Source organism: Coenobita brevimanus, chromosome 62 (genome assembly GCF_032717465.1).
Source record: "Coenobita brevimanus isolate Jiangsu-jjx chromosome 62, ASM3271746v2, whole genome shotgun sequence".
Taxonomy (NCBI): Eukaryota; Metazoa; Arthropoda; class Malacostraca; order Decapoda; family Coenobitidae; genus Coenobita; species Coenobita brevimanus.
The window spans coordinates 3,543,738-3,568,319 of record NC_137015.1 but is presented as its reverse complement, the minus strand read 5'-3'; the positions used below and the strand labels follow the sequence as shown (position 1 = coordinate 3,568,319).

General features: G+C 45.0%; 1 protein-coding gene across 1 annotated transcript in view; it reads right to left on the bottom strand.

Annotated features, from left to right (window-relative positions):
• The window catches only part of LOC145403936 (proto-oncogene tyrosine-protein kinase receptor Ret-like), a 70,251-nt gene extending 48,870 nt beyond the window's left edge, over positions 1–21,381 (bottom strand). The window contains exons 1-4 of the mRNA XM_080275538.1: positions 21,285–21,381; positions 8,681–8,822; positions 6,772–6,886; positions 5,617–5,806 (exon numbers count right to left, since the gene is read on the bottom strand). Of these exons, the coding sequence (XP_080131664.1) occupies positions 5,617–5,806; positions 6,772–6,886; positions 8,681–8,822; positions 21,285–21,381 (544 nt within the window). The remainder of the gene's footprint in view (positions 1–5,616; positions 5,807–6,771; positions 6,887–8,680; positions 8,823–21,284) is intronic.
• Positions 21,382–24,582: the final 3,201 nt, after the last annotated feature.

Sequence of the window (24,582 nt, the reverse complement as noted above, 5' to 3'; positions counted from 1 at the left end):
CTGTATTTCCCTCTATTCTGTTCCCTCCTTCACCCCTCCTTCTTTTCCTCTCTCATTTTCTTCCCTCGTCTCCCTCTCTTCGTCCTTCACTCCTCCCTCTTTCTCCCCACATTATTATTATTATTATTATTATTACTATTATTATATTACTATCACTATTATTATTATTATTATGTTGTTGTTGTTATTATTATTATTATTATTACTATTATTATTATTATTATTATTACGGTATCATTATTATTTCTTACTAGTGTCATTATTACAACTGAAGCACATATTATCACTACTATCAATATTATTATCCTTCCTATTATTATAAATATTATTACTATTACAACCGGAAACTTCATAATATAAGACTTAGTTTCTCTCTCTCTCTCTCTCCTGGCCTACCTCACTCTAACCATCCTGAAGGCCTCTCCTACTCGATCTCTCCCCCCTCCCCCTCCCCTCCCTCTCCACATCAGCTCTATTGTCAGTCCTATTCACCTCGACTTCGAAAATCTCTCTCTCTCTCTCTCTCTCATTTTTCTTACAAATCTTCCTTCTTTCTGTCTCAGTATTTCTCCTTACCCTTTCTCCGTCCTCTCTCTCTCTCTCTCTCTCTCTCCCTCCCTCCCTCTCTCTCTCTCCCCTATAAGTGACTGTCAATAAGTAATTCCGGTTCAGGTGTTTTTTCGCCTCGCTCACTCCCTCACTTCCTCTTCCTTGAGCCTCTCTTGAGATTCCCTGCTTCTCTCTCTCTCTCACCTTTTCACTCCTTTCCTAGAACATCTCCCTCCCTCCTCTCCCCCCCCCACTCACTGCTTCCCTCCCTCTCTCCACTCGAATCCCTCCCTCCCCCCCCTCACCTCACCCTTTCCTATACTGCATCCTCCCTCCCTCCCTCTCCCTCTCTCTCTCTCACACACACACACACAAATACACCACTTTCCACTCTTGTCTACCACTCTCCTACATATTATCCCTCCCTCCCCTCCCCTCCCCTCCCTCCCTCCCTCCCCACCGTATTAGACTGATCAATGCTTTCCTCTTTAGGGGAATTTCCCGGCATTGTACGTCTATCTATCAGCCAATCTATCTTTATATCTATCTATCTGCCAATCTATCTTTCGATCTATCTCTTTAAATTTATCTATCTGCCAATCTATCTTTCGATCTATCTATCTGCCAATCTCTCTTTCGATCTATCTATCTGCCAATCTATCTAAACCTATCTGTCAATCTATCTTTAAATCTATCTATCTGCCAATCTATCTTTAAACCTATCTGTCAATCTATCTTTAAATCTATCTATCTGCCAATCTATCTTTAAATCTATCTATCTGCCAATCTATCTTTAAATCTATCTATCTGCCAATCTATCTTTAAATTTATCTATCTGTCAATCTATCTTTAAATTTATCTATCTGCCAATCTATCTTTAAATCTATCCATCTGCCAATCTATCTTTAAATTTATCTATCTGCTAATCTATCTTTAAATCTATCTCTTATCGACAGACGAGTTAGCAAAGGAATCTGAGAGGGATACTATATATATCTATTTATCTATCTGTCCATCTATCTATCTATCTATTATCAGGATAGTATGCATCTATCATTCTATCTATCACTCTGTTATATATCTAGACAAGTCGCTTTAGTCCTTCTGTCACAAACAATACATAAACAAGCAAACACACACACACACACACACACACACACACACACACACACACACACACACACACACCACAAACATCGACACACATGCACCACAAACAACCACACACACACACCACAAAACAACCACACACACACCACAAACAACCACAACAACACAAACAACCTTGACTCCAATCAACCACAAACAAACTCTCCCCACAAACGCAATCAAACAAATACATCACCTTGACCCCAAAGAACGTAAACAAAACACGTACACAAGCAAACAAGGTAAGCAAAAACACACACAAAGCAAACGAACACAAACACACGAACAAACAAACAGGGTAAGCAACACACATAGCTACACAAGCAAGGTCAAAATAAACACAGGTAAACAAACAAACAGGTAAATAAACAAGGTAAATATAAACAAACAACAGGTAAACATAAACAAAAACAGGTAAACAAGCAAGGTATATATAAACAACACAGGTAAACATAAACAAGGTAAATATAAACAAAGATAAGCAAACAAGGTAAACATAAACAACACAGGTAAACAAACAAGGCAAACAAACAACGAAGAGGGCAAAAAGGAAACATAAATAAAGGTAAAGAAATGAACAAGGTAAACAAAATCACAGGTAAACAAACAAGGTAAACAAAACAAGGGAGAATTAAACAAGAGGCCAACCTAAGCTCTTTAACCTTTGACCTTCCAATTACTTCCTCATTAAGAAGATAGGAGGCTTTTTTTACTTATATTTTCCCTCTTCCTCCTCCTCCTCCTCCTCTCTCTCTCTCTCTCACACACACACACACACACCAATACACGAGGAAAAATTTACACACACTTCTTCTAGCCTATAAACACACACACACACACACACTTCCCAGATCGTAAACAACAACAGATTGAGGATGGAAATTGAATGAACGGAGTTCTTCTTTGGTGACGGGGAGGAAAAAGAGGGGAGAAGAGGGAAAAAGGTGGGGAGAAGAGAAGAGGAAAGCAGGAAAAGAGGGGGGGAAAGAAGGATGGGAAGAGGGGAGAAGAGGGAAGAGAGGAAGGGAAAAGAGGGAGGGCGAGAGGAGAGAAGGGAAAACAAGAGGGAGGGAAAATGATGGGGGAGAGAGAGAGAGAGAAAGAGAGAGAGAGAGAGAGAGAGAAAGAGAGAACCATCCATTCTGATAATGAGGGCGATAACAGCTCAGTGATAGCAGGAATGGGGGAGGGGAGGGGAGGGGAGGGGAGGGGAGGGGAGGGGAGGGGAGAGGAGGGGAGGGGAGGGGAGGGGAAAAGAGAAATGAGAAGAGGTGAGATGTGGAAGGTGAAGAAAAGCAAATGAGAAGAGGAGACTGGAGGAAAAAGAGAGGAGGGGAAAGGGGAAAAGAGAGGAGGGAAGAGGGAAAAAGAGAGGAAGGGAGAAGATGAGAGGGGGCTGAAGGGGAGAGAGGAGAGAAGTGGGAGGGAAAAGTGGAAAATGAGAGAGAGAGAGAGAGAGAGAGAGAGAGAGAGAGAAAGAGGGGGGGGGAGGGATACCTGGAATGGCATGCAGGTGAGAGGGAGTTGTAGGGAGAGGGGAGGAGAGAGGAAACAGGAGGGAGGGAAGGTAGGAGGAAGGAAAAAGGATGGAGAGAGAGAGAGAGAGAGAGAGAGAGAGACAAGACTGAAGAAAGGGAGATGAGAAGGGAAAAAATATATCGAAGAAAAGAGGAAAAGGGAAGAAGAGAGGAGAAGAGAGGGAGAGAGGGTAAAGGAGAGAAGGACAGGAGAAAAGAGAGAGGAGGAGAGGTGGAGAGACAAGAAAATGGAAGAAAAGAGAGGATTAGGAGGAGGAACAGGAGGGGAAGAGAGGAGAGGAGAGGAGGATAAAAGGGAGGAAGAAGAATGGGTAAAGAGGAATGGGGTGGAAGGAGACAAGGAAGAGAAGAGGGAAGGAGGAAAGAAGGAAGTAGACAAGGAGAGAAAATGGGAGAGGGAGAGAGGGGAGGGAGAGGGAGAGAGAGGGGAGGGAGAGGGAGAGAGAGGGGAGGGAGAGGGAGAGAGAGGGGAGGGAGAGGGGAGTTAACAGAGGTGAAAGGAAAATAAAAGAGCCGGACACTGACCTCTCTCTCTCTCTCTTTTTCTCACTCTCTCTCCTAAATTATCTGAGACTCAAGATTTAGCCTCTAAATCTACTTCCATCAATCCCAATTCATCCTCTCTCACTCTCTCTCTCTCTCCAAATCACCTGCTTACCCGCCTTAGATTTACCCATTTCTCAAGCCCTCCCCGGAACACACACACACACACACACACACACACACACACACACACACACACACACACACACACACACACACACACACACACACGCAACGCAAAGTCTGTGTGGCCTGTGTAACTAGAATTCCTACTATCTTTTTTTTTGTTTTTTTCCCTATCCTTTCTTCTTTTCTATTTTTTCCTTTCTCTTCCTATCCTTTTTTTCAGTTCTCTTTCGTTTTCCTTTATCTCTTTAACCTATTCTATTCCTTCTTTCATCCCTCCTCTTTTTTTTCCTTCTGTCTCTCTTCTTTCCCTCTTCTTCTTTCCCCCCCCTCTCATTCTCATCTTCTCCCCTCATTCTCTCCTCTCTTCTATCCTTCCCCCTTCTTTCTCCTCTCCCTTCCCCTTCGTCTCCCTTCACCTTCCTCTCTCACTCTTTCCCTTCCCTCTCTCCCTCCTCTCCTTCCCTCACCCTTCTTTCTCTCCCTCCCCTCCTTCCCCCACCTTTCTCTCTCCCTTTCTCATCGTTTCCCTTCCCTCCCCCTCCTCTCTCTATTCTCCCCCTCTCCCTTGCCTGTTCTCCCCCTCCCTTCCCTCCTCCCCTCTCTCCCCCCCCCTCCCTTCCCTTCCTCATGTCTTTCGGAAACTTTAGTCGTATTTAATCATATATTTCATCATTTCTCACGCAAGACTCTCTCTCTCTCTCTCATCTTCCTGTACATCTCATATAAGGAAGTAAATCTCTCCGGCTCCTTCCCTCTTCCTTCTTCTTCCTCGGTTTTCTTACCCTACTTCCGCTCTCCCTCCCTCTGTTCTTCACCCTCCCTCTCTCTCCTCCCTCCCTCTCTCTCTCACTCCTCCATCCCTCTCTCCTTCTCCTCCATTCCTTCTTCCCTCCCTCCTTCACTTTTCTTCACGACTCCTTCCCTTTCGCTGACATTCATTCACGTTTCATTTCTTTCCCCTCTCATCCTCTTCTCTCTTCCTCCCTCTTGTCCCTCTCTTTCCCCCCTCTTCTATCCCTCTCTCTTCCTTCACTGTCCTTCTCCCTCTCTCCATCCTTCCATCGTCCTCTACCCCTCCCTCTTCCTTCCTTCTTTCTTTCTTTCCCCTCTTCCCTCCCCTTATCTCTATCCCTTCTTCATGCTCTCAGATCATTCCCTTTGTCTCATTTTCCCCATCCTCCTCATTTCCAACCTCTTCCCTTTCCCTCTATCCCTCCCTCTTCCTCCAACCCTCCATCTCCTTTCCCTCCATTCTTCCCTTCTTCCTCCCTCGCATTCTTCAACTCTATCCTGCCTTCCTCTCTCCCTCAATCCCTCCCATCTTTCCCCTCCACATTCCTCATTCTCTTTCTCTCTCCCACAAGACATCCCTTCCTCCATCCTTCCCTTCTCACTCCCTCAATCCCTCCCTTCTTTTTCCTCCTCCCTCCTTCTCTCTCCCACAAGCCCTCCTTTCTTCCCTCTATCCTTCAGCCCCTCCCTTTTTTCCTTCCTCCCTCTCTCTCCCACAAGCCCTCCTTTCTTCTATCCTCCCCTTTTTCATTCTCCCTCAGTCCCTTCCTTCACTTCCCCTCCTCCTTCTTTCCTCTCACTCCCTCAATCCCTCCCTTCTCCCCTCATTCTTCCTCCCTCTCACTCCCACAAAACCCTCCCTCCCTCCATCCTTCCCTACCTCCCTCCATCCATCCTTCCCTCCATCCCTACTTACGTTTATGCCTTGTGTAGTCTGCCAGAGTAATCTCCTTTATCAGTCTCAGAGATATTGTTCCTTCCGTCTCATTATGCAGTTGGGGGTCAAAGAGGTCATTGTGATTCTTGAGGATGGTCAGGCGAGGGGTCACCAGCTCCTCTGACCCAGCTTGGCCCCCCCACGACATGCCTGACCCTTGACCTCGATGCTGGGGGGGAGAGAGAGAGGGGAGGTTAGTGATTATCGACACGAGGGAAATTAGAGGTGTACGTTAGGTCTTTTGAAGGATTAGAGAGAGAGAGAGAGAGAGAGAGAGAGAGAGAGAGAGAGAGAGAGAGAGACGTCCTCTGGCTGATGGGAGGGCTGAGAGAGAAATGGGAGAAATAAATCATGGAAAAGAGGAAAAAGAGAAAATATCGAAGAGAGAAAGAATTATTATGGAAAAATTGGCAAATACATCAGCTATAATGGCCACACCCTCCCACTCTTTCTCTCTCTCTCTCTCTCTCTCTCTCTCTCACACACACACACAATCACTCTCCTCTATTCTTCCCTCCCTCCCCCTTTGCTCTCTCTCTCTCTCTCTCTCTCTCTCATACACAAACACACACACAAATATACACATCCAGTCGCTTTCCTCTCTTCTCTCCTTCCCCCTTTTCTTTTTCTCTGTCTGTCTCTCAGTCTGTCTCTGTCTGTCTGCCTGTCTCTCTATCTCATACATACATACATACACAGACACAGACACACACACAATCACTCTCCTCTATTCGTCCCTCCCTCCCCCTTCGCTCTTTCTGTCTGTCTGTCTGTCTCTCTCTCTCTCTCTCTCTCTCTCTCTCTCTCTCTCTCTCTCTCTCGCACACACACACACACACACACACACACACACACACACACACACACACACCATCATTCTCCTCTATTCTTCCTTCCCTTCCATCGCATTCTATCTCTGTCTGTCTGTCACACACACATACACACACACACACACACACACACTCTCTCTCTCTCTCTCCCAATCCATCTATCATTCGATCTATCTACCTACATCTTATAAAACCACAGAAAATATACCTCTTCTAAGTCTCCCCATCCCATCATCTTCACACATCCATTCTCTTTTACATCACAATGGGGGCTCGCCAAGTCTGTACCATCTATGTAACTCACCGGTACAGCAGGGACATGTAGCTCGTCCAGGGTAGACTCCGGGCGGGGGTAGGCGAGGGAGGGGTCGCGGCGGGGGGCGGGGCGGGGGGCGAGGGGGGCCAGGGTGACGATAGGCCTGCCGACGGGGAAGTTGCTGGGGATCTTGAGAGTCAGCACCCCACTCTGCCATGACGTCACGCCGGGGGACACCACTGACGAGGGAGAGAGAGAGAGAGAGAAGGGCTGGGTTAGGTGAGGGTTAGGCTGAGGTATAGGTATTACTGACTACCTCTCTACCAACTCTGTCCCCCCCCCCTGCTGGGTATTACAAGAAGGTACCCAAAAGATAATTAAATGTTACCACTATCAATCACATAAAAACACAATCAAGAAAGTAATCAAGGGAAGGGAAACACACTTAAACAAACAGGAGAAAACGGGTCCATAAAAGCAGAAAAGAAGCTAAATAAATTGGAAAAAACATAAACAAAGACAAAAACAAACAAACGCGAAGACAAAAAACATGAACCAAGCTAAATAAAAAATAATCATGCGCTAAGAAATATGCAAGGTAAACAAACACACAAACACGGGAGGACACCTGGGTAATTATCGAACAGATTTTCCAGGGAGGGGCGTGGCTGTATATGTAGTGTATGTATGTATGTATGTATGTATGTGTGTGTGTAAGTGTATGTGTATGTATGTACGTGTGTGTACAGTATATGTATGTGCATGTATGTATGTGTACGTGTATGTATGTGTATGTATGTGCATTTATGTAAGTAGGTGTATGTGCTCCGTGTATGAAACTATGTATGTATGCATGCATGAGTGCATAACAAGAAAGGGTTTGTATGTGTGTAAAGACAGCTGTGATATGTGTGTGTGTGTGTGTGTGTGTGTGTGTGTGTGTGTGTGTGTGTGTGTGTGTGTGTGTGTGTGTGTGTGTGTGTGTGTGTGTGTGTGTGTGTGTGTGTGTGTGTGTGTATTACCAAGGACACCCACACACCTCCCCCTATGGCAACTCACTCCCGGCAACAAAGACCACAGCAACCAATGAGAAATAATGGCAACTCACTCCCGGCAACAGACATAAGCCAGACGGAATTTACGGCAACTTTCCTCATTAATTCCATATGGCAACACGAATGGCAACGCAACACAGGCACGAGAGACTATGGCAACAGATTAGGGCAAGATACTAGAAGGTTATATATACCAAACTACAGAATATTACAGAAAAATATATAAAAAATTGAAATGGGCAGCGAGTTGAGGCCACCCTATTAAAACTGGGAAGACGAAAGTTTGAATAATTCCCCAATTTTTGATGGTAAAATTATCTATAGCATTTTTTTGTGTTTTTCTGCAACGTTGCTAAATTGATCTGGCATTGATAACCCCTTCGGTTCTCAAAAAAATAAAAATAAATACATATAAATCAGAAAAAAGTCTAGAAATGTAATAAATAGGGACATCATCGGAGTGAAGAGGCTTATTTCACTGCCAACTGACGATTTTATTCATTTCATTGGCGATTTTATTCACTTTATTCAACTCTAATAGTGAATGAAATCAAGGCTACATTTAACTCCCTATGTAAATAATAATAATAATTATAATAATAATGATGATAATAATAATAATAGTAGTAGTAGTAATAATAGCAGTAGTAGTAGTAGTAGTAGTAGTAGTAATAATAATAATAATAATAATAATAATAATGATGATGATGATGATGATAATAATAATAACTATATTAATAATAATAATAAATCGGAAGAAGGCAGTAAAGGTAAAGACGAAGGTGGGAAGGAAATCGATAATAAATAAATATATAAATAAATAAATAAATAAATAAGGATACAGATAGATAGACAGATAGATACAAAATATAAATCACTGTAATATCTCCATGGCAACTAACAGGAGCTTCATGGCAACTAACAGGAGCACCATGGCAACTAACAGGAGCTCCATGGCAACTAACAGGAGCTCCATGGCAACTAACAGGAGCACCATGGCAACTAACAGGAGCTCCATGGCAACTAACAGGAGCTTTATGGCAACTAGCAGGGAGCTTCATGGCAACTAACAGGAGCTTGGTAGCCTAGCAGGGGGAGGGGAGGGGAGGGGAGGGGAGGGGAGGGGGAGGGGGTGGTGACTGGGCGTGGCTCACCGCTCATGGCAACCTGGTCATGACGGGGGGGAGGGGGAGGGAGGGGGGAGGAAGGGGAGGGGGGAAGAGAGGAAGAGAGAAGTGGTGGGGGTGGAAGATAGAAGTAATGAGGGAGGGGGAGGGGTGGTGATGAGGAAGGAGGGGGGAAGAGGGAAGGGAAGTGGAGGAAAGGGGAGGGGGAGGGAGGAAAAGGAAGTGATGGGGAGGGGTGGTGATGAGGAAGGAGGGGGGAAGAGGGAAGGGAAGTGGAGGAAAGGGGAGGGGGAGGGAGGAAAAGGAAGTGATGGGGAGGGGTAACAAAGGTGAAAGATTGGGGGGGGGGAGAGAGAGAGAGAGAGAGAGAGAGAGAGGGAGAGAACCAGGAAGTAGGCGGAAGCGAGGTGAAAGAATGAGAGAGAGAGAGAGAAAAGTTTAACAAAGCGACACTGAGTTGGCTGAGGAAGAAAAATAGATAAATAGATAGATAGACAGACAGACAGATCGGTAAATAGATACATAGATAGATAGATGGATAACGAAATGCTTGGGAAGGTATAGACTGATCAAGACAGGTAGACAGATAGATAGAAAGATAGACATAGAGATAGATAGACAGATAGACGGACACAATGATACAAGGGGGCAAATAGACAGACAGATCGATAGATAGATATATGACCTTCGATATAGAGAATGTATGTGGTAGATAGATGCAAGAAATAGACACCAATAGATAGATAACAGCAATAGATAAAATACTGGGAAGTTGAGATAAATGATAGATATAACGATAAGATTAATAACGCAAAGGAATAAGATTGAGATAGATAGATAGATAGATAGACAGATAGACAGAGAACAGAATCGCAATAGATGGTTATAAGCACGTAAATAATGAATATGCAATGATAGATAGATAGATAGATAGATAAATATACTCGTAGATAATGAAGAGGCACACTGATAGACAGAAAGCTAGACAGATAGATAGATAAAGCGATAGATAGGACAAAAAACTCATTTGCCACCCTGTTTCACTTCACCACCCACCCTCCTCGTCCTCCCTCCCTCTCTCTCTCTCCTCCCTCCTCCCACTCCCCCTTCCTCCCTCCCCTTCTCCTTCCTTCTTCCCTCCCCCTCTCCTCCCTCCTCCCTCTCCCCCTTCCTCCCTCTCTCCCTCCCTCTTGACCTATGACCTTTCAGCCAGGCGAGGTCACCTTCGAGGTCACACACAGGTAAGGTATAGACAGGTAGATAGACAAGTAGACAGACTGATAGATAAATCGTAAGCACGGGTGAGAAGGAATCTATCTACCCAGTAAATATATAAAAATAGATAGATAGGTAGACAGACAGACAGATAGATAAAGATAGACAGAGAGGAAGGAGGGAGAGATGATGAAACTGATAGATAAACAGACGAAAATAGATAGATGGATAGATAGATAGATGGATAGAAATATTATTGCTGGTACAGACTGCCACTGATATACAAATACAAACACACTAGATAGATGGACAAATAGATAGACAGATTGGTGAAGATAGATAAAGATAGAAACTGTGATAGATAGATAGATAGATAGATAGACAGCAGGTGGGCGAGGCAAAGGGTGACAGGATTAAAAAAATTCTCCCTTGTAACATGAGACAGGCAGGGAACTCTCTCTCTCTCTCTCACACACACACACACACACACACACACAGACATACACAAACAAAAGACTGTGTGTGTGAGACAAGTAAGAGTCTATGTACAGATACACACACAGACAGACACAGAGACAGACAGACAGATAGATAGACAGACAGACAGATTTACGGACCTCAAGCAACACTACGAGATAGATAGAAAGATAGACAGATACTCGTAGATAGATAAACAGATAGATACTGGTAGACAAAGGTACACAGATACTCGTAGATAGATAAACAGATAGATAGACACTCGTAGATAGAGAAACAGATAGACAAATAGATAAATAGATAGACAGATTTACTACTTATTACGTAACCCTTCAGCCCCAGGAAGAGAATTTTCTTTTCTTGTTTTTTTTTTCTTTTTCTTGTCATCTTGTTTTTTTTTTTTTTCCAGCTTAATATTTTTCAAACTGGGATCCGTATTCTCGCCTGAAAGCTCCCAAACACCCCTTCCTAAGCGACTTATTTTGTTTATTACACCTTACTGTCGATTATGTGGTTTGCACGTCTGTCTAACATCGCCATACTCTGCAAAAATGACGCAAAATTATACTAACCAGCCGTATCCAAGAATAAATCGCTAAGAAAGAGGTGCTAGGGAGACTGCTTGACCTACGAGAATACGGGCAACTCAGCAATAAATATGTAAATAAATAAATAAAGATAAATGTAAATAAAATACATCGTCTGGCGTTACCTTCAATAAAACTCTAGAGTCCTTCCTACCATGAGGGGGTAATTGGTGAATATAATAACATTCTCAGGCTCTTCTAAATCGACTGGAATAATAAAAAAAAAAAAAAAGATCGACTCGTGTAATACTCGAGTTGTCCCGCCCATAAGAGGATTAATTAGCACCTTTGTTACCTGGTGAGGTGTACAGGTGAGTAATTAATTAGGGCCAGACAGGTAAAATGCGTAATGACACGGGGAGGGGTCAGCAACATCATTAGTCATTGCTGTCCCTCATTATGTACATCTTTCACGAATATTAATTACGAATGTGCTGGAGATTCTATGTGCTAATGTAATAGAGACTGGGTGTACCGCAGTCGGGAGATATACATGAGAGAGAGAGAGAGAGAGAGAGAGAGAGAGAATCCTAACCCAACCCCCAACACTCACCTTCTCGATCAAAATAATGTCAAATTCTGCCTCAATTTTCTATCCTCAGTCTTAGCAATATATATTTCTTTCAATCTTATATTCATCCCAGGTTAATCTGATATAAATTTTGCTACATTAAGTTTCCCTTTGACACGCAAGAGACGCTGAAATAATATTCTTTAAATTTTCGTAGTATATAATGACTTTCTATACCTAACCCTCTGACCAGCATAACTAGCCCCGGACTTCTACGCTCTTCATGGGGCAACACAGTATTAGATCTATCTATCTATCTATCTATAGCCCGACGCCCTAATCCCGCAAAGGGTGGCCGTAGACAAAACGCCTCCAAGTCACTCTGTCACCCACCATAACAGTCACTCTCTCAACCTCATTTCTAAACCTACCTATTCATCTATCCAATCTTCTCTACCCCCCCTCTTCTCTCCCCTCCCCGCCTATTCTATCCCCCTCCCCTTTCCTTCCCCCTCCTCCCCTCCTCGTCATCAATTGTAATTCTTTTCATCTATTATTGCTCACCTATTTTTACCTACCTTTACCTGTCTTTTCTTCCTCTCTATCTAATTAAGTCTACTTCTATCTTTTTCCTACTCCTCATCTGGTCTGCTCTCCTCTCCCTACACACACACACACACACACACACACACACACACACCGCTGGTGCAGTGGTAACGTTCCCGCTTGCCAACTGGTGGACGGGAGTTCGCGCCTCGCTCAGGTTGCGAAAAGTTTCACTGACGAAGTGAGTGGTTACTGTCCCCCTTGAGCAAGGGGACGGGTGTGTGCGTGTGTGAAGGTCACAGCCTTGCCCTTAGATCGGACTATATGAGCTCACAGCTCCCTTCCGGGAGGATAAAAGCTGACGATCACGACCATCAAGTGATCTTGACCGACCCGGTGAATTACACACACACACACACACACACACACTGAATTAAAGTTTGTATGTCCCAGCTACCAATTGCATTCTCCTCTCCCCTCTCCTAACCCCCCCCCTCTCTCTCTTTCTCCACATCCTTCACCCCAAAGCTTCTCGTATTCCCAGCTACCACCCACACAACCCCAACTACCCCATCCTACCGTTTCCCCCTCTCCCCTTCCTCTCTCACCAACACCCATCCTATCCCTTCCCCTCACCCCTCTTGCACTACCTCCCCCATCCCCTACCTGATCTTCCTCTCCCTTCCTCCTGACTTCTCCCTCGTCAACTCTCCCACCTCCCTCCCTTACCCCTCCCGCCGTTCTCTAACCCTTACCCCCTACCCTCCCTCTCCCCTCCCCCTCTCTCGTGACCTTGGCGTGGGGGTAAGATGAGGGATGGTCCGCCGAGGCTCACTGTATAAGATTGCTATAAGTGACCCTGACAATACTTACACACACTTACAAATGCCACGTCGTTAAAGTGTGTGTGTGTGTGTGTGTGTGTGTGTGTGTGTGTGTGTGTGTGTGTGTGTGTGTGTGTGTGTGTGTGTGTGTGTGTGTGTGTGTGTGTGTCTAATACCAGTGTGTCTATGTACGTGTCAGAATGTTGCATATTTTTTTAACCCTCTGTCTGTGTGTAGGTAGCTATGTATGTATTTGTGTGTATCTATGTATGTATTTACGTACAGTATATGTGTGTGTGTATCTTTGTATTTACGTGTATGTATCTATGTATTTAAGGGTATGTGTGTATCTTTATTTATGTGTATCTGTGCGTCTATGTATGTACTTATGTGTGTGCTTGTGTGTGTCTGTATGTGTGTGTGTAAGCTCAAAATGGCAGTTCCAAGAAGCCTGTATTTCCATCTAAGAATATCCTGTCTATTTTCAACAACCACCAATCACACCCTCACACAGATTCATACATACACACACACACACACACACACACACACAAGCATCAACAGCTATACATAATCTCTCTCTCTCTCTCTCTCTTTACCTTTGTTTTTGTGTTAATTAGGCCAGAAAGGTAAACAGACACAGAAGCAGAGACACACAGGTAACTTGTCAGGTAGATAAGACAGGGAAACAGATAGAAGAGAGATAGAAGGATAGTGATAAGACAGACGAACAGATAGACAGAGAGATAGAAGCTTAGAGATAAGACAAACATACGAACAGACACACAGAGAATAATCAACATCTTCTCAATTATAGGAAACGCAAGCATGAATTTTTACCTTCTCTCCTCCCAACATCATATTTCTCCCTCCCTCTCCATCATCACCATCTTCACCATCACCACCATCGTCCTCATCACCGTCTTCACCTCCATCCTCAACATCATCACCATCACCACCATTATCCTCAACATCATCTTCACCATCACCATAACGTGTCATCACCATCATTATCATCATCAATACCTCTTTCACCATCATCTGCTCCCCTATCATCACCGTCACTGTCATCACCATCACCACCACTATCTTTGCCACCACTCTCACGCTCCGTCCGTCATTTCCTGCATTACCATCCATCATCACTTCCACCACCAATTATCATCACCGCTATCACTACCTACCGCCCCTACCATCATCACCATGTATCACCCACCCACATACTCACCGCCCACACTACCATACACCACCCACACTACCACTCTTCAATCCCACTCCACCCCACCCCATCACCACCTACCCCTCTTTCTCACCACCCAGACATACCTCTACCTCCCTCACTCATTCCACCCACTCACTACCACACCACCCTCCCTACCACCTCCCTCCCTCCACACCCCCACCTACCATAACCTGCCAACCACCCACACACCACCACCCAGTTCTCCCAATACCATCCACCCCTCCACACAGCATGCCAGCACCCTCATCCACCCATTCTTCCTAACTAGCAACTGGTTCTCTCCATGCCCCCACCCAGCCAATAATCTCACCCACACACCTACCTCTCTTCTCCCCACAACACCTCACCCCCCATCGGCATTCTCATCCAGCCTAATCCTTCATCACCCCACTCCCACCATCAACCCCACCCCATCCCACTCCCACCATCAACCCCATCCCACCTACCTCCCACCCCACCCCCACCCCCTTGCGTGACACCCTTAGATAATGAGCTGGTTCACGTCACCTGAGAATTCCACGTAAATATTGAAGTCGGTATTGCCCTCCTTCCTTTGACCCCTGACCTATGATATCCTGTCCTACCATACCCAGCTAGCATTACCTACACTGACCTTATCTCTGACCTTCTGTGACCCTGTCCGTGACCTTCAGTACCTCATTCTTTGACCTGACCTACGATACCCGACCTGGCATGACCTTCACTTTTCCTAGCTGACCCATCTGTTCCTCTTATGACCTCTGACCTTTTATACTCAGCCTTGAATGACCTTTTATGGCCCTGTCCATGTATGACCTTCTGTGGCCTTATCTATCAAGTGCTCGTATCTTTGACCCTTGACCTCTGATACCCAGCCTGACCTTGAATGACCCTACTTAAGACCTTGAGAACTTATTAACCCCTTCAGTACTAAGACTCGCAATCTGGGAGGCAAAGAAGGCGTCTAACACCTCTTTATTAGCGATTTATTTTGCTCATTGCACCTTAACTGTGCTTTTTTAATCGCATACCAAAACATCTTGAAGAAATAACACACACGAAGGCATTAAGGTGTAAGGGGCAAAATAAATCACTCAGGAAAAGGAGTTACGACATAATAAGGTCACTTACTATATGACCCCCCAATACCGGAAGTCTACAGTGAATTATGCTACAGGTATTTCATTCATACCTGGTGTAGTGGTATTAGAACGGGTGTTTTTGTGGTATTAGTGGAGGAGTTATTGTGGTATTAGCTCTCTCTCTCTCTCTCTCTCGATGTGGTGAGCCCCGTGGAAGATCAGTAAAGGAATTTATAATGAGAATCGAACCCTTATACTAACCTGTAAGCAAATTAATCAAGAAATCTGAACAGGTAACTCAAGGTAGATTAATTTGTATACCAAAAAGGTGATGAAGGCTTAGAGAAATTTGGGGGTCTCTCTCTCTCTCTCTCTCGATTCTCGTATTAAATTCTTACGTATATGTGACCTTCAGCCTCCCCCCCCCTCTCTCTCTTTGTCTTTAATTCTTACGTGTACAGATGACATTCAACCCCCCCACCTCCCTCCCTCTCTCTCTCTCTCCTAGTCTTTAATTCTTAAGAATGTAGATGACCTTCAACCCTCCCCCCACCTCTCTCTCTCTCTCCCTCTAAGTACCATCGCGTGTCTAACCAAACTTGAACCCTCCTTGAAGTTGACCTCTGACCTTTCCTAGCCTGACCTTGGCACCTTGATCCCCCTCCCCTCCCTCTCCCCCACCCCCTCTCCCTTCCTCCCCCACTACATACTCCTTCTCATCATTATTTCACCCCCATCTTCTTCACCCCATCCCCCCCTTATTTCACCTACTCCCCCTCTTCCTCTCCTCCCCCCACCCTACCTCCCCCTACCACCCCCTCTCCTCTCCCCATTCTTTGATCTGTGCTACGTACTTCTGCTTGAGAGAGAGAGAGAGAGAGAGAGAGAGAGAGAGAGAGAGAGAGAGAGAGACTCCACAATTAACAATCCCTTATCACAAAGCATCTTTTTTTTTTACCCAAGAGATAAGACAGACGAGCTAGGATAAGAGGTGTGTGTGTGTGTGTGTGTGTGTGTGTGTGTGTGTGTGTGTGTGTGTGTGTGTGTGTGTGTGTGTGTGTGTGTGTGTGTGTGTGTGTGTGTGTGTGTGTGTGTGTGTGTGTGTGTGTGTGTGTGTGTGTGTGTTTTGGTGCAGATTCGAATCCTCTAACCACTTCACTCTCAGTACCTCTCTCTAAATGTCTTCTCACCCTTCTTATACCTCAACTTTCCTCGTTTCCTTCCCTTCCTTTCTTAAAACTGTCTCTCTCTTCAGCTTCATCGTTCTCTCATTCCTCCCTCCTTCCCCTTCCTCTCCTCCATCTCTTCCTTCTTTTTTCTTCCTCTTCCTCCCATATATTCTAAAATTCTTTCGTCTACTGCGCTCCTCTATTTGCATCTATTTCTCTCCCTCCTCTCTCTCTCTTTCATCGTACCTACCTGCCCACTTACACAGTCTCTCCCTTAATCTCTCTACTAATCTCTCCCACCTCTCTCTCTCTCTCTCAGACAGGAATGAGCCTCTAGAGTCAACCTCGCTGGCCAACCGGGTCTCTCTTTCTTTCACTTACTCTCTTCCTCCCACGCTCTCTTTCTTTCTCTCTCTCTCTTTTTTTTCGTTTTCATCCATTCATTGTTGTTCCTACGTATTGTCGCCTCTCTCTCTCTCTCTCTCTCTCGTTTCTTCCCCTCATCCCCTTTCTCTTCCTTTCATCCTTCCTCCGTCCCTCCTTTACTTCTATGTCTTTCTCCTTTCCTTCCTTGCTCTCAGTATACCTGTCCACCCTTCCTTTCTTCCTTCCTTCTTCCCTTTCCTTCTGTTTTCCCTTCCTTCGTTCCTTCTTCCCTCTTCCTTTAGTCTTTCCCTCTTTCCTTCCTTCTCTCCTTTCCATCTAATTTTTCCCCCTCCTTCCTTCCTTCCTTCTTCCCTCTTCCTCTAGTCTTTCTCTCTTTCCTTCCTTCCTACCTTCTTCCCTTTCCATCTAATTTTTCCCGCCTTCTTTCCTCTTCCTCTAGTCTTTCCCTCTTTTCTTCTTCCCTCTCCTCCTAGTCTTTCCTCCCTCCTTTCTTGCTCTTCTCTCCCAGCCTCAGCTTTCACCCCTGACAACAATCAGTGGCCCCAGGAGGAGTGAGGAGGGTTTAGGCAAGTATCCCTTCCTGCGGTTTTCTCTAAGCTAAACCAAAGAAAATGGGAAGAGCACATTCAGATAAAATAGTGTGTGTGTGTGTGTGTGTGTGTGTGTGTGTGTGTGTGAGAGAGAGAGAGAGAGAGAGAGAGAGAGAGAGAGAGAGAGAGAGAGAGAGAGAGAGAGAGAGAGAGAGAGAGAGAGAGAGAGAGAGAGAGAGAGAGAGAGAGAGCAATCAGACACAGGGGCTCAGCATGGTATCACAACCCGGTCAATGTCAGTGTCCATTTAAATTCCTACACCTGCTTGCATTCCTGCCTACCTGCCTGCCTATCTTCCTGCCTACCTTCCTACCTACCTGCCTACCTGCTTGCCTGTCTTCCTACCTGCTTTTCTACATACCTCCATCTCTACCTACTTGTAATCTCTTCTCTAAACCTCTCATTTACTGCTTTCCTTTCTGCCTGTCTTCTTACCTGTCTGCTTACCCACCTGTCTCCTCTCCTAAATTCCTACCAGCTTGCCTGTCCTTCCTAACTGACTCTGTCTGCCTACCTTTTCCTTCATCTGCTTGTATTCCTTCTTACCTGCCTGCCTACATATTCACCATTTCTACCTGCCTAAATACCTTTCCTCCTGCACCCACTAACCTACCTACCTACCTGTGATGACCCTATGACCCTACCTGCCTGCCTAGCTTTCCACCTCCATCTGCCTACCCTTGCATGTTTAAGATACTGCCTCACCGCTGTATCGACTCTATGCACATGCCTACCTCCGAACCTAAATCTCCGCCTACACTCGCGTTATATACGATAAGTGCGTGTTGATGTGTGCCTGCCTGGCTAACTCTATCGACTACACCTGCCTAACTCTCTTCCTGCCTGCCTCCCCACCCAACTCTCTGCCTACACTAAAAATCCTGCCTACCTGTATCGACTGTTTGCACCTTCCTACCTATTTACTTACCTTCCTAATTACCTACACGTCCTCCTACATCTTATATCAGTAATTGTGTCTTTATATGATTTAGTCTTTCTCACCTACCTGCCTTGCTTCCGGTAAATACATCTCTTCATATAAGCCTACCTACTTACCTGTATTTACACACCTGACTACCTACCTGACTACTTCTGCCTCCTATCCTGCCCCACTAGCTTAGAACTTCGACTCATCTGCCTATCTATTTTTCTCTCTACTGTCTATCACTACCTGGATCTCTAATTATAGTAAGTTCCTACATTTTTTATTCACACACGTTTATAAGTCTAACCTAATTACTGATCTGCCTACTTACCTTATCAGTCTTTCTACCTACTTACCTGTATACCTACCTACCTACCTACCTTCCTATTCATATTCTTCCCTCATTACCTATATACTTATCTATTTATCTGTTTTGCTATCTACCAAATAATTACAAGTCTATTTCTGTTGCCTTCACATTTACCTCTGTACATACCTGCCTCCCTACCTATCTTTCAACCCATCTTCCGATTTACCTATCAACTTACCTGTCTATACATACCCACCGACCTACCTACGTATCTGTCTGTTCACCTACATCTACATATCCTTACCTGTGCATCTAACCATCATCATCATCATCCTAACTCATCTTCCCACTAATTCAACTGGATAACAAAACAGATCCACAAACTAAGAGAAACTGGCCACTGAATCCAACCTCCAGCCTTCATCCTTTCGCCACTCAAGCTTTCCATCACTGTACTATGCATAATACAAAGCTTATCAAACTGATGCTGTCAGTGACCCTAGTGCCTAAAAATACGCTTACCCAGAAGCTGGTTTTGCTGGAAGCTTTGTTAAAATGAGACTTACATGACCTAACCCACGTTATTTTACAGCTCGCTATTTCGCCCATACTTAGAATGTTTTGGGAATTCAGCACGTGAACACACCCACGCACATACATACTGTAGGCATGAACATTCATGTATATATATATATATATATATATATATATATATATATATATATATAGATACTATATATGTATATATATATATATATGTATATATATATATATATATGTATATATATGTGTATATATATATATATATATATATATATATATATATATATATATATATATATATATACTGTATATGTATAGACATACACATACATACCAATATGGAAAACGCTAATAATTGTTACGTTTTGTAAAACTTAACATATATGAAGTATGTCCAACATATAAACATACACACATAGATAATTATGTATACCATAACAAAACGTTAATAAATATGCTATACTCTGTATTAGTTGTTGTACTGGTAACCCCAGCTTCATATGAATATGTACCCAGTAGTGGGGACGTTTCCACAACCAGGCAGTGAAGCAGCCCAGTTAAGTCAGTGCCACCGCGAGAAGGCGTCCCTCTCCAGCGCCACGCATAAAGTACGAAAGAGGATTAGGGAAGGTGACCCGCTCACGCCCCAGGTGGCACTGCAAGACCGACTATCCCTTAACCAGCTCTTAGGGATTCCAATCGATGCGGGGATGGCCCCTGACCTTCACCCTACCCACTAAACCACCTGATTGGCAAGTAAGATGACCTGGTACCCACCCCCATAACACCCATTTATAGCCGCACGGGGGGCTGGGGATAGGCTACCGAAATAATGTGTATTTTACCCCGACCACCCTTGTGTGTGTGTGTGTGTGTGTGTGTGTGTGTGTGTGTGTGTGATACCAGTTTCGAAGTAATCCAAGATACAAAAAAAAAAAAAAAAAAAAAATCGAGGTAAGAGGTGAAAAAAACTAAATTTAGGGGAAAAACAAAAGAAAAAGCAAACAAAAGAAGAGAAGGTACCACGCATAATCAGGTAATAGAGAAATCAATCAAGGAAGGCGTACAGGTAGGCGCACAGGTAAAGGTAGGGCGGTGAAGGTGAGAATAATCAGGGAGGGAGGGAGATCAGGGAGGGAGGAAGACAGGGAGGAAGATGAGGAGAGCATACACCTTCAAGACGCAGGGGAGGAGGGAGTAGGGGGAGTGTGGGGGAGGAAGCGGAAGTGGGGAAGGGGAGGGGAGGAAAGAATGACGAGTAGAGGGAGTAGGAGTGTGGGGGAGGAAGCGGAAGTGGGGAAGAAGGGTAGGGGAGGAAAGAATGATGGGAAGGGAAAGGGGTAAATGGGGATAGTGAAAGAAGGAAGGAGGGGAAAATGGGGAAGAATAAGGGGAGGGAATGAGTCAAATGAGAGGAAAAAAGGAATGAGGGTTAGAGAGAGAGAGAGAGAGAGAGAGAGAGAGAGAGAGGAGGTAAAGAGGGGGTGAGGGCTGATGTGGGCTGTTAAGGGCTGAAAAGAGGGCTGGGATGACCACTGAAGCCTAAAGGAGGGCTGGGGGGGCATACTAAGGGCTGGTGTCATTATTATTATTATTATTATCATTATCATTATTATTGCTATTATTATTATTATTATTATTATTATCATTATTAAGTTATTATTATTGCTATTATTACTACTACTACTACTACTATTATTACTGCAACCACTACTACTATTACAATTACTATTACTACTACCACTACTACTACTACAACTATTATTATTATTATTATTTTAGGTGGTCAAGGCTGAGGGAAGGGCGCCCTAAGGAAATGAGGCATATCTGACCAGGAAGTGAAGGGGAGAGAGAGAGAGAGAGAGAGAGAGAGAGAGAGAGAGAGAGAGAGAGAGAGAGAGAGAGTAGGAAGGTTGCATAAGTCCTCACGTAACTCTAACTTAACTTACTGCCCGTCTCCTTTACTGTGTTGCTACTGTGTGTTCATATACCGGGTGTGGTGTGGTGTGGTGTGGTGTGGTGCGGTGCGCTGCGCTGCGCTGCAGTGTGGTGTGGTGTGTAGTGTGGTGTGGTGTGGTGTAATGCCATGGTGCCAGTATGAAGGAGGGGGGGGGGTAGTGGCGCCCTGGTGTGGAGTGGTATGACCCGGTGGTGTAGGGGGGAGGGGAAGTGCAAAGCTGTGTAATGGTGTGTGTGTGTGTGTGTGTGTGTGTGTGTGTGTGTGTGTGTGAGTGAGGGGCTACTTAAGTGTACGGGCAATGTTTTAAGTACACAAATTGACTTCTGCAACACCCGTTTAAGTAGGATTAGGAAGATTAAGTATAAGAGATGGAAGACTGACTGAGAGAGAGAGAGAGAGGGAGAGAGAGAGAGAGAGAGAGAGAGAGAACTGGGATGTGAAGGAAGAGATAGGAACTGTGAGGGAAGGAGAGCGATGCAGGAGGAGGAGAAGGAGGAGGAGGAAGAGGAGGAGGTGGAGGAGGATATCGCTCAGTCCCTCCACGTCACCTTGCATGGAGCTAGATTAATGTATAAGGAAAAAAGAAAAGAAAAAAAAACGTACAAATTGAAAACACAGCGACAAACCAAAAAAATACGGAGAAGGGTTTAAGAAAAAAGAAACTGGGACGTTAAATAATGAAAACATGAAAGGATACAAGCTAAAACACACACGCGCGCACACACATACACACACACACAACTTTCACATCACCTGTCATACAACTAAACACCACCACACTACCATATCACACACACACACACACAACTTTCACATCACCTGTCATACAACTAAACACCACCACACTACCATATCACACACACACACACACACATATCCAAACACAGCCATCAGCACTGCAACCTAATCAAGCGACCCCCAAACATTATCATTAAAAACATAATGACCCTCCTCTGTGCCCCTCCCCCAATCTGGCCTAATCTGACTAATGAAAGGTGAAGGTAGGTGAGGTGAGGGGGGGGGAGCTAATTACAGGTAGATGGCTCCTTCCTTATGATGTAAAGCCTTGGTAATGATACTAGAATCCTCCTTTCCTCCTTTTCTCTTCCCTCTCCTCCTCCTCCTTCCTCATTATCACCTCTTCTCTCCCCCCCCCCCGTATCATCCTCTTGCTTCTCCTCCCCCTCTCTAATTTACCCCTATCGTGTTCCCCTCCCCATCTCCTCTCCTGCTACTCCCTCTTCCCTATTTCATTTCCCCCTCCCTTGCTCCTCCTCCCCTTCCTTCCCCATTTCCTCTCCTACCCTATTCCCCCTTACCTATTTCTCTTCCTTCTCCCCTACTCCTTCCTTTCCTTCCCCTCCTTCTCTCCTACCCAACTCCCCCTTACCCATTTCCCCTCCCCTTCCCCATTCCTTATTTCAACCCATCCTCTTCTAGTCTCCTCTTTTCCCTCTTTTCTCTTCCCTTCTCCACCTCCTCTCCCCTCCTCTTCTTTCTTCTCCATTTTCTCCCACTACTCCTTCCTCATCGCTAATCCCCACCCTCCAACCCGCCCCCACTCGTCTTCCCCCTCTCCTTTCTCCCCTTCCCATATTCTCACTCCCTATCCCCTTCACCCTTCCATCTTCCCCCTTCCCCACCCTCCTACCCCTTTCCTATTACCCCAATACTCCCCAAACACCACACTCCCCCCCCTACTTTTCCCATTCCTTCTCCCCATCCCTGAAACCCCATTTTCCCCCTCCATTCTCCCCTCTCCCCAACTCTCCATTCTCCCCTATCATACGCAGTTGTAGAAATGACCACTACCTAATCCGGACGTAACGTTGATGTAGGGCATAATGTCGGGTTGAGTAGTGGAGGGCTGGGGTGGGGGCAACGGGAAGGGGTGTTGGAGGGGAGGGGGAGGGGGAAGGGGTGTGAATGATTAGATGGTAGAGGGAGGAATGCCGAGGTGAAACTGGGTTAGGTAGGGTTAGATTAGGTTAGGTTAGGTTTGCATAGAGAAGGAAAGGGCATGATAAAGATTGCAAAGGAAAGGGAAGAAAAACGCACGGTAGGGAAGGTTAGAGATGGTTTGGCACGGGAATGGAAGGAAGGAAGGCGAAAGGAGAGGTAGGATTGGGTAGGGAAGGGTAAGGCAAGCCGGGGAAAGGAAGGGTAGGGTTGAGAAGGGAAGGGCTTGGAGTACGAGGAATGGGAAGGGAAGGGAAGAGACGATAAATGAGGAGAAAAGCAAGGAAGCGAAAGGAGGGGAGGGGAAAAGAAATAAATACATCTGAATTCCATGGAAGGGAAGGGAAGGGAAGGGAAGGGGAAGGAGGGCAAGGGAAGGAAAAGAAAGGGAAAGAGGAGACAGCGCATGAAAAAGCAGGGAAAAGCCTATGTGAGGAGAGTGACAGAAAGCCTCGTGTGTGTTATGGCAAAATTAGGTAAGGTTAGGCCAGCACGGAATGTCAGGGTGTGTGTGTGCGTAGGTGGGTCAAATCTGTGTGTGAATGTGTACCTGCATGTGCGTGGGTGTCTGTGTATGTAGAAGTAGGTGTACATTCGGTTTCCATGTGATTTATGTGACTATGTCCGCATACACGTCACTGTGTGTGTGTGTGTGTGTGTGTGTGTGTGTGTGTGTGTGTGTGTGTGTGTGTGTGTGTGTGTGTGTGTGTGTGTGTGTGTGCTTCATCTGTCAATTTATATCCGTCCGTGTGTGGGCGTGCGAGCCAGACCGTAAGTGTGTGCGTGTAAATGTGACTTGGCCTGTGTTATGTGTGTAAATGTGTATATGAAAATACGTTGGCCTTACTCAACTGTTCTTATATAAATCTTTGTGGTGGAATATTGTTGATGTGACTGTGTAGAATAAAAGTACTATGTATAGCGATAGGTGGCCATAGTCTGTATATATATACTGTATGTGTGTGTGTGTGTGTGTGTGTGTGTGTGTGTGTATACGCGAGTCCATGAATGTATGTATTGATTTATGTCTGTATGCATGTATGTCTACATGCATGTCTGAACACTCGAGGCATGACTGTGCGTGTGTGAGTTATCGGCATGTTTGCGTGTGAGTAACCGCGTGAGCGTGTGTATGTATGTATTTGCATATGTGTCAGTGTGTACGTGAGCACAAGTGTACCTGTATACCTGTGTGTATGTGTGTCTATGTATGTGTTTGTCTAGCAGTCTGTTTGTGTTTGTGTATGTTTTAGGTGCGTGTGAGTGTGTGTGTGAGGTTATGTGCCTGTGCGTGTGTATGTATGCAGTGTATTAACTGGCCACAGTGTGTATACATGATAACTACTGACTGTTGGCCAAGGGAAGGAGGC